The sequence below is a fragment of the Cyprinodon tularosa genome, unplaced genomic scaffold (genome assembly GCF_016077235.1).
Source record: "Cyprinodon tularosa strain WSP-4 unplaced genomic scaffold, ASM1607723v1 ctg704, whole genome shotgun sequence".
NCBI lineage: Eukaryota > Metazoa > Chordata > Actinopteri > Cyprinodontiformes > Cyprinodontidae > Cyprinodon > Cyprinodon tularosa.
The window spans coordinates 207,985-218,334 of record NW_024039457.1 but is presented as its reverse complement, the minus strand read 5'-3'; the positions used below and the strand labels follow the sequence as shown (position 1 = coordinate 218,334).

The window sequence follows — 10,350 nt, the reverse complement described above, 5'->3', positions numbered from 1 at the left end:
GTACGATGGAGGTATTTTTGATTTATGCCCAATATTGAAGCGTGGTCTCCATTTTGCTATTCCACGCGACAACGCAAGAGGGACAATCAGGAACTAGCTGAGTGTCTAGCTAGGATTGAGGGTGTCTGGTTTTTGGTTTGACAAGCTTTTTCGTCGTCTACAACCCCTCAACCAATGCCGGACACACAGTTCACCCGTGAGTGTTCCCCAAAGACTGGCCGTGGCGCTGCGTGTTTTGGCCTCAGATGCAAACCAACAGACTACAAACTAGCGTCCTGCACAGTGTCTGGGTTAATGTCCAAGGTGTGCCAGGCGTTGTGGACGGCACTACAGCCAGAGTTTCTGCCATTAGGTACCAAACAGGAAATACGCATTGAGTAGAGCGGATGTAGATTTGACCAATCAGAGGCCTCCATGTCTGTACCACTGTCTGAGTTAACTGCGACACAGACCTGATGACCTGGTTTCTGAGCATTAACCAGGCTTTAGTCCGTTTTTAAATACTTTAGGAGGAGAAACACATAAACAATCCCGCAACAACTAAATGTTTTCTTCTACCGTAAAGCTCAGCAAACACAGCCAGCTCAAATGAGCTTGTTGTGCTCTGCAACCAAAATATGTGGAACAAAGCAGGAAAAGGCACAGTCACGTTCAGAAGGTTTCTGAAAACATCACATTTCTGTTTCATATATTAACACTGACTTTATAGGGCTGTGTTAATAATTCACAATAAATAAGTAGGTCATTGTACATAAGAGAGCTGCCAGTCACAAAGATCATCAGTCTTATATATGCAGAACCTTTCAACAAACCGTACAGGAATATATGATAAGCACAGCGACAAATGAGCAGCTCCAGTCTTGATTACCGGATCAGAACAGAAACAGCAGGAACATGAATCTGTACATTATTTATACTCTTTACATATTTACTGTTTACATCCTGGCATTGGTTGTGCTCTGAAAAGACGAAGAGAGAATTCACTGTGAGAACCGAAAACCCGACAGGTGAACAGACTTGGCGTTGCTGCCTTGTTTTGTTCTCCGTGGCTCAAACTGAAAATAAAAGGCAGCAGGAAATGAGTTGGTGGATTTTCATCCATCCAGACAGAGGAGTATGAAGCCAGCTTTGTGCAGACAGCGGCCAAAGTAACAAAATCCAGTCAGCTGTACTATTTATCTTTACAAACATCCTTAATTATCCTTTATTTTTAAGGAAAATATCTTAATTTCCTAAGTGCACCATCACTTGCATCCATCATTTTCCCTTCTCCTCTCGCTTCAGCAACCATCACACATATGGAGAAAATAATCAGTGTGGCAGGCTTGGTTTTGTCCTATCCTAAGAGGCCCTCTGGATGTTTTTGCAGCTCTGCTAATTGGCAGCGGCGCCGCTTCAGGCGTCAGTGTCTGGCTTCTCCACCAGCTTTAAAGCCTCATGCATGCCAGCCGCTGACAGCTTCCGGTTGATATTCCTGTAGCGGCAGCGCAGCAGGTTGCTGTAGGTGGTCCTTAGGTCGCGGTTGAAAAAGGCGTAAATGAAGGGATTGATGAGCGAGTTGGCATACCCGAGCCAAAGCAGAGTCCTCTCCAACCAGAGCGGCACGCAGCTGCACTCCACGCCGCAGACAAACGGTCTGGCCGTGGACACCAGGAAGAACGGCAGCCAGCAGAAGGTGAACGCGCCGACCACGATGCCCAGAGTGGCCGCCGCTTTCTGCTCCCGCTTAAAGATGGACTGGTTCTTCCTTTTCCGCCGCTGGTGATGCTCGGTGCTCTTGAGAAGGCGGGAGACGCGGCTGCTGCACTCCTCCTCCACCTCCCGCTGCAGCTTCAACGCTGCTGCCACACAGTCCAGGCTCTCCTCCGCCTCCTCCTCCTCCTCACAAAGCTCCGTCTCCGTTGCCTCAACGCTTCCCGTTTCTCCTGACTCTGAGGGCTGCCGGGGCTCGTGCACCCCTCTCCCCCCTCGGTGGGCCGCCCCTGCGCGGTGCTCTCCTTCCCTGGGGAAGCCGGTGATGGTGTGTTTGGCTGCGCTGAGTTTAGCCGCTCTGTAGATCCTGTAGTACATGATCAACATGACCGACATGGGGATGTAGAAGGCCACGGCCGTAGAGTAGACGGTGTAGCCAAAGTCTTGGCTGATGAGGCAAACTCTGCCATCGTTGACATTCTGTGCCCAGCCGAAGAGTGGGGGCAGGGTGATGGAGGCAGAGAGGAGCCACACTGATAGGATCATCTTGGCCATGCAGCAGCCGTTCTGGCGAACAGGATACGTCAGAGGTTTAGTGATGCCAAGGTACCTGCCAAGAAGGAAAACGGAGGATTTTACTGTTTTGGAAGAATCACATAAATTCTGCCTAATGGGAAAAATGACTAGTTCACCCCCACCCACTCACCCACCCTCAACAAGGTGCCCTTGAACAAACAGCTTAACCACAATCTCTCTGAGCCATATGCAGCCGCAGATGGGAACTGTGTGATTTTATGAATGAAAGGCAGACAGATGTTGCAAGAAATAGTATTTCTGAGGTTATAGTTAGACCACAGAGCAAAAAAAAAAAAAAAAATGGAGGAGGGGGATAAGAAGCATCAATCTGGGAAAATTTTTCATGAAAAATCAAAATGTATGCAGTTCTAAAATGCAGATTTAACTAAAACATTGGGAAAGAAAATATGTCTCTTAGTGAGCAAACAGCTGGGCAGAGAGAAAAAAATAAAATCCATGATTTAATGGCCAGCTGGAGACACAGACCTGATTTTATGATTCAATTGTTTGAAATGTGGGATTAAAGGATAAAAGTGATCTGCAGCTGACAGTCTCAGTTTGGTGAAGTCTGCAGATCAAAGCTGGGAAAGTTTCCCATGCAGCTGTTCTCTCTGCAAATCCCACTTTTTGGGGCGTTTAGTTTCAGGCACTTTGAAGTTTCTCTTACCTGTCGATGCTGATTACGCACAGAGTCATGATGGACGCGGTGCAGCACATCACATCCATGGCGATAAAAACGTTGCAGAAAAACTGCCCAAAGATCCACTGACCGCCGATCAGGTCCGTGATGCTGACGAACGGCATCACGGCCAGCGCCACGGACAGGTCCGCCAGGGCCAGAGACACGATCAGGTAGTTGGAAGGCTGGCGCAGCTTCTTCACGAAGCACACCGAGATGACCACCAGCAGGTTCCCGCAGATGGTGGACAGCGTCAGCATGGTGAGCACCCCGCCGATCAGGACCTTCTCCACCCGCCCGTAGCTCAGGATCTGCTCCCCACAGCGCGTCCCGTTCGTCTCCATGACCTGCGGCTGACTGGAGGAGGACGGAGAAGTGGCCGCTGCCGCCGCTGCTGCCGCAGCCTCTGCGGCGTCCTGTGCAATTTTTAGCAGCTTAGGCGCCAGAGCTTCAGAGATCATCATGCTGGTGGAGAAGCCCGGGTCCCCTCCGCCGACCTTATCCTCGATCATGAACGCAGACCTCAAGTTGTCAGCTGAAAAAGTTCCGTTACTCGCTCCAACAACAACCATCCTGGTGCCTGGTGGTGCTTTTTATCCATGGACGTGTTGAGAGCTGTCCAGCGGGGACACAGACGCGCAGATGTGGCAGCGTTGGTGTGAAGAACGTGTGATGTTCTCTCTCCGCCAACAGATTCACATGAAAACTGTTACAACTCAGGGGCATCGTGCGTTATTACGCATGTGGCGCGCAGTGGGCAGACTCACATACATCGAACGCCAGTTCTGCTTTATGTCGCTGATGGTCCAATGCATCCGGGCCAGTTATGTGACCTGGGTTCTGCAGCTGCAACCAAGCAGAAACTCCAAACCCATCATGCCCGCAGATCTTTCCCAGAAGTTGACGTGACGTCAAAAGGCGTTTAAGAAACCTTGGAAGCACCAATATCTTCTTGTCTACTCACACAAACACATACAGTAATAACAATGAGAATGTGATGTCCACTGGGGCTCTGCGCTGATTGGTGCCAGAGAATGACCGCGCGTAATTGCGCATAATGAGGAAATATTCTGCTGATTGTGTTTGAGAATCCAAGTGGGCCTCCTGACAAAACCCAGAGAATATTTAGTTAGAGATTTGAAGATGAAGCACAGTTCATTTGAATAAACAGAAAAGGATTTAATATATTTAAGGTCTCAAGACACATTAATAGTACTGATTAAAAGTATTAACTTTAAACTCGGTATGTTTTTGTGTTTTTCTGAATCTGTGAGTCTCTTTTCATATCAACTCCTCCAACTTTCAGACATTTAATTATTTCCAGTTCAGATGCAGGATTCTGCCTCCATCATGAGCTCCAGTCTGACTTCATCACTTCGCTCACATTTTGACGCTGGAGTTAAAAGAATCACAGAAACAACAACAAAAGGCTCCAACAATCCAGTAGAACCAGGGGGGAGATTTACCATTAGGCAAGACTAGGCAGTTGCCTAGGGCCCCCATTAACTTGGGGCCCAATAAAACTCTATTTACATGTAGGGTTAATACAACTATTCCTTATTTGTGCACATTAATTATGTTATTTAATAAAAAAATCCTTTCTCTAAAATGCCATCAGAACGCTGATAATATTAAGCGTGTCTCAGCCCCCCCCCCCCTTCAGTGTCCACCATATTGGATCAGTCCATTTGCTGCACATGTTCAGAAAGGTCCAAACAGACAGCAGCAAACCATTTGAAAACAAACCATGCAAAGAGCAGTGTTGCCAACTTAGCGCTTTAGTCGCTATATTTAGCCACTTTTCAGACCCCTCTAGCACTTTGATTTCTAAAAAGCTCCTAGCGCCAAATCTAGAGACTTTTTTCTGCTACTGGAGACTTTGGAGACAACATCTAAAAGCAGCGAACTCTGCTCTCCAGAGCGAGTAGATTGGTAACCCCGCCTCCTGCTCTCCTCTATCTTGTCTGCTGTCATGATTCATGCAGCTATTATTTCATCCAAATGAAAAATGGAGAACAGATAAGCAGATCATGGCTTGTCTACAGTGAAAAGAAGGACTGGGTTATTTACTTTGGCCTTTTTGGAAACACAGGAAGGAGCAATCAGCTAAGTGAGCTTAGTGCTTGGAAAAAATCTTTCATTCCTTTAGAGACAGCATGAAAAGTCAGCTGAGTACAAAACATAGAGAGGAAAACAAGAAGAAAAGGGACAAGAAGAGAGGGACACAACCTAGAACAGATAATGGATGTCTATTCTATTAACACAGGGCCCCCTGCCTGTCTTTGCTTAGGGCCCCAAATGTCCTAAATCTGCCCCTGTAGAACAAATGGTGGCGGATTAGTTTCTGACATGGAATGTGTGCAGGAGGCAGGACCTCCATGCTGCTTAAATACATCAGCGCTCCAACTAGTTTGCTCTGATGGAGCCAACAGACAAAGACTACTGGAAAGGTGTTGAAACATTTTCACAAAAGTCAGTTTGCCTCCAATTTAAGGATGCTTTTAGAGTTTAGAAAAAAAAAAAAAAAAAAACAACTTGAGGGAACCTTTTACTGATGACAAGCTGCCTCTAACTTTAGATGTTAGCACCCTCAAGTGGTCACTTGTTGGCACTGCATGCTGAATCCTGGAGATCTTTAGCTCATTGTCTCAAATCAACAACGATGCATTTATAGCTTGATATAAAATATTCTTATTATTAAAAGTTTTAAATGATTAGTTTGGTTTTTGTTCTTTATCAGCTGCTAAGCTGAGATATAAAATGTCCTTACAGGCAAGGTGGCTGTCTGTTTGAAATAATAAAAAAATATATATTTTATTATCAGAATGGAGAAAATCGCAGCAGCTGTTATTATCACACAAAATGGGCACAGGAAGTTGTCAAAAAGGAATAATGTGTAAGAAAAACAAACATTAAGACATCGATGCATAAACCTAAATATAAAAACTTAAATAATGAAGTTGCACAGAATGTGTTGCTCTTATTCAGGCTAATTCTTGTACTGCTAACTCTCCTCAGCAGTATATTGATCAGAACTGTATGTTCTCTTATTCTAAGTCTTATTTTTGATGATTAAAGTCCTGCTTGGACCATGAGGCCTTAACAGGCTCACAGTCTGATCTGTTTGCAGACTCTGACTTTTAGAGGCATTCATTCAATCAATTAGACTTAGACAAACGTAATTGTCATTTTGTTCCCACAGGGTGCATAAAAAACAAAATTTCATTCAGTTCAGCTCTCAAGACATTTCCAGTTCTTAAGATGCAGCAGTGATCAAATGTAAACATGAGGCTGAGATGATTTACAGTTTTTCCAACATTCAGCCATTATTTTCCCTACATTTTTTTTTCATTAATCACTGTTCAGTTTTCATTTTGTTTTATTAAGAAGAGTTCTGAGGACTTTTCCACTGGTTGGCAGCTCAGCTGATCCAACACAGAAATAAGTGGGTGAAAGATTGAATGGATGCAGAATGGAACCCCCCCCCCCCCCCCCAGTAGCAGCCCTCCAGACAGTTCATGGGCTCATTAGGAAGTACAGGCTGAGGTCATCCTTTGTTGCAGTGATCCTAGAGGTGCTCTGATGAGAACAGTTATTGTACCGTTACCTAATTATACACAAGTCCACTGATTATTCATGAGTAAAAATTACATAAGCTTCTATTTTGTTACTAGAATAGGGAATGTTTCCTCTGCTGTCACTTATCAGCGTTATGAATTACTCATTTTAATCCTCTAAGGATGAGTCAGGAAAAATACTGTTACTGGGAGCAACTGGGACTTTACTTTGAGCAGCTAAGAGCCTGACTGGAGTGTTTCCCACTCTGCAGAATCTATTAGTTCAATTTCTAACGTTTAGTTCATCTACTATGAGCTTATAATTTGCCTAATAAAATCTCTAACTAAATATTCTCTGGGTTTTGTCAGGAGGCCCACTTGGATTCTCAAACACAATCAGCAGAATAGTTCCTCATTATGCGCAATTACGCGCGGTCATTCTCTGGCACCAATCAGCGCAGAGCCCCAGTGGACATCACATTCCCATTGTTATTACTGTATGTGTTTGTGTGAGTAGACAAGAAGATATTGGTGCTTTTTAGCTTTCTTAAACGCGTTTTTGACGTCACGTCAACTTCTGGGAAAGATCTGCGCGCATGATGGGTTTGGAGTTTCTGCTTGGTTGCAGCTGCAGAACCCAGGTCACATAACTGGCCGGGATGCATTGGACCATCAGCGACATAAAGCTGAACTGGCGTTCCGATGTATCTTTTTTTTTTTTTATTCAACAATTGCACAGTTTACATGAATACATGAACATTCGTCTCCATTGAGAAAATATTACACTGTGCAGTATTTAACATTGCTGGTGTTTTAACATAAAATCATCACATTTTTCCAGGGAAAGTACAAATTTACAAAAATATATTTAATTGTTTAAACACATTTACAGTTTTTGTTGCCTTTGATTAAGAGAATACTTAATCGCGTTGACATATTGCTTGACCACATTGTTAATTAATGATATTTTGGAATGTGAAAACTTACATTTAGTATGTTGAATTTTGCCAAGAGAATAATCCGATTAATAAAGTCATATGTTATGCTGAGGTCATAAAGTCCAAATAGGACATCCTTCCAAAATAACTTAAAGTCTTTCTCAATTTTTTCTGCAGTAAACTTACAAATGTCAGATCAGAGATTTTGGACAAAAGTGCAATGCCAAAACAAATGGGTTACTGTTTCAACACTCAGAGAACAAAAAGTGCACAATACGTTAATGTCTTGTTTTTTTTTTTTTTGTTTTTTTTTTATTGAAACATTGCAAATTACAAAATATTAACATAACATATCTCAAGAAATAGAACAATATCTCCAGAATATGATGGAGTGCAAATTAAGTTAAGATATGACATACTTTAACTTAAATAAATAACAAAAGAGATTTAAACAAAGACAAAAAATAAAAGACAGAAATTAAAAAAATAAAAAAGGGCCCAGATATTTTACATTTCTCCAAATATTTCAAGAATTACGTTAACAGTGTGAATACTTTTTTATTGTTGATTCTCTGGATACAATTGAAGTAATTTTTTAAATTATTTTCAAACACAGGGAAGAAAGGTCGACCTTCGGAAAATTTGGTTTGGCTTGTAGTTTAATTGGTCTGTTGGAGTGATATGATGTAAACCTCAACTTCTTTCCAGAATATCTGTAAAAATTTACATTCAAAAAATAGATGATTGTTTCTTCCTCAGTATTACAGAATACACAGTTGACAGTAATATTGACAAATTTGGCTAAAACACGTTAGTAGGGTAAATGTTATGTATCATTTTGTATTGGATTTCTTTTATTTTGTTAGAAATAACAAATTTGTGTGGAAGGAGCCGTGTTATTTTCCAGTTAATGTCAGGGAAAGAGGAGGACCATACATATTTCCCTATCGGAGTAATTTCCCTTTTCCTAAAAAAAAGTTCCTTATATATTTATTATTACATTGATGACTTATAAAGTTTACACCATTAATAAAGAGGGTGAGGTCCACTTTCTCTGCCTCTTGGCTTTTAAAATGACCTTTGAGTAATTGGAGAATCGTTTCAATGTATCTGAGTCTGCCCACTGCGCGCCACATGCGTAATGACGCACGATGCCGCTGCTTCCTGACTACTTTTATTGTGAAGCGACAGACGTTGGGATCAGCTTCCGGCACCTGTCTGTTCACTCATTCCCTGCAAAGCCGCGTCAGAGCGGTCCGCGCGCCGCACTTTGGGTCCTACCAGCGGAAGAAGGCGTCCACGGTAAACAGTGGGTTGCCAGGTTGGGAAGGAATCCTCCTTTTGGTCGGAAGCTGCGATGACGGTTTAGTTTGCAGGATCCTGGATCCGGATCTGGTTCCATGAAGAGGATCAGCTGGACCGGATCTTAAAAACGCGTCGCGAACAGGAAGGAGGAAGGTTTATTTATCAGCACCTGTTCAAACCGGAGGATGTTTGACAGAAATGTTCATTATAAGGTGATCGATGCTTCCTGATCATTCCTGTCTGGATCGGACATCAGTGGCTGCTGGATGGGAATGAATCATCATCATCATCATCATCAGCCGCAGCGGCCTCAGTGATGCTATCACTGCGCCCTTAAAAAAATAAAAAGAAAACACGCACAGACCCACCCAGCCACTGACTGCTCACGGCCGTGGATTCAGCATGGAGGAAATCCTGAGGAAGCTCCAAAAAGACGCGTCTGGACACAAACACAAAGCCCTGCGGGATGCGTGCGTGTGCGCCTGCGGTGAGTTTGCGTGAGGTTTAAACTGCGTCCTGCAGCTCCTCCACCTTAATCTGTGCCTCCGAGCTTTAAAGAGGGATCTGTAGGACAATCAGATGGAGATCCAGGGATTAGCAGGTGGCACACCGTGGAGAGGCCGTGCCTTCATCATCACAGGCTGGGTTCACTATTGTTTCACTGAGAGATGAACTCTGGAAGCGAACCTGAGTCCAGAGAGAACAGCTTCCTGATGACGTGGTGCTGAACGCTCCAACTCATGCATGAATATTTCCTCTAAGGAGCAAAGCTGTTTGCTTCTCTGCCATTCTACCAATAGCAGAAAGATATTCAGGCGACATTTATTGTTCCAAGTTATAAAAACAGTCCTCTGGGTGGCACTGTGCAAATAAGTTAAACAAGTTCTATTAAAAATCAGAAAAATTTGCTTAAACCAGCGTTTTTCTTATTTAAATCTCATTTAGATAAATTAGAACCAACCCTAAATGTCAGCTTTGTTTAATAAAACACTTTTCTTTAAATAGTTTCCATGTATTTTTAGATTTATTCCATTTGGTCTCTGAGAGCAAATAAAAATAATAAGCTTTTACTTTAAACTGAATTTAACACTGAAATAAAATTAGATGTTTATGCATTCATGTTATACATTGAATTTTTAAATTAGAAAAAAAATGTAAAAAAAAAAATGTTTCCATTTTGAAGTCGAGAACAATCGTTCAGTTTGGTTTATAGATAATTTCCTGATTCCCATATTTTCTCAAACCCCTGAACTGATGGTTTGTTATTTTCTTTCTTTTTTCTGTCTTAATGTTGGCAGTGGGCTTTAGGCTGCCCTGCAAGGCTTTAAACCTGGGTTTAACCGGAGACTAAGCCATTCTCAAGCACATATCAAGGAGCTCATTTTGATGTTGATTCTGTTCATGGTGGAGAATCCTGCTTCACAGCAGCAGGTTGAGCCAAACATCCTCTAAATGTGCAGGGTCATCTTTGAGCACGCCATTTCACTTTTCTTTCACCAGTTCACCGCAGTTCTTCCAGCAGTCCACACTTTCTCTGCTCTCTTTTTCTCATGGTCTTCTCCTTCTTTCCCATCGCCCGGCTTGCCACAGGTTTGCCTGCTGT

At 43.0% G+C, this 10,350-nt stretch overlaps 2 protein-coding genes across 4 annotated transcripts in view; one reads left to right on the top strand and one right to left on the bottom strand.

The window, feature by feature from the left end:
- Nucleotides 1-994: 994 nt before the first annotated feature.
- On the bottom strand, nt 995-3,942 carry LOC119772261 (5-hydroxytryptamine receptor 7-like). The gene is made up of 2 exons (XM_038268600.1): nt 2,936-3,942; nt 995-2,302 (listed from the first exon to the last, which is right to left on the bottom strand). The coding sequence occupies exons 1-2, from the start codon at nt 3,517-3,519 to the stop codon at nt 1,396-1,398; spliced, it is 1,491 nt and encodes a 496-aa protein (XP_038124528.1). The 5' UTR covers nt 3,520-3,942; the 3' UTR covers nt 995-1,395.
- A 5,104-nt stretch (nt 3,943-9,046) lies between these two features.
- The window catches only part of arfgef3 (ARFGEF family member 3), an 85,860-nt gene continuing 84,556 nt past the window's right edge, over nt 9,047-10,350 (top strand). Inside the window, exon 1 of one of the 3 annotated variants that reach the window (XM_038268603.1) lies at nt 9,047-9,234. In XM_038268603.1, coding sequence (XP_038124531.1) covers nt 9,150-9,234 — 85 coding nt within the window. In that variant the 5' untranslated portion in view covers nt 9,047-9,149. The remainder of the gene's footprint in view (nt 9,235-10,350) is intronic. The other 2 variants (XM_038268602.1, XM_038268601.1) reach the window with 2 other exon arrangements.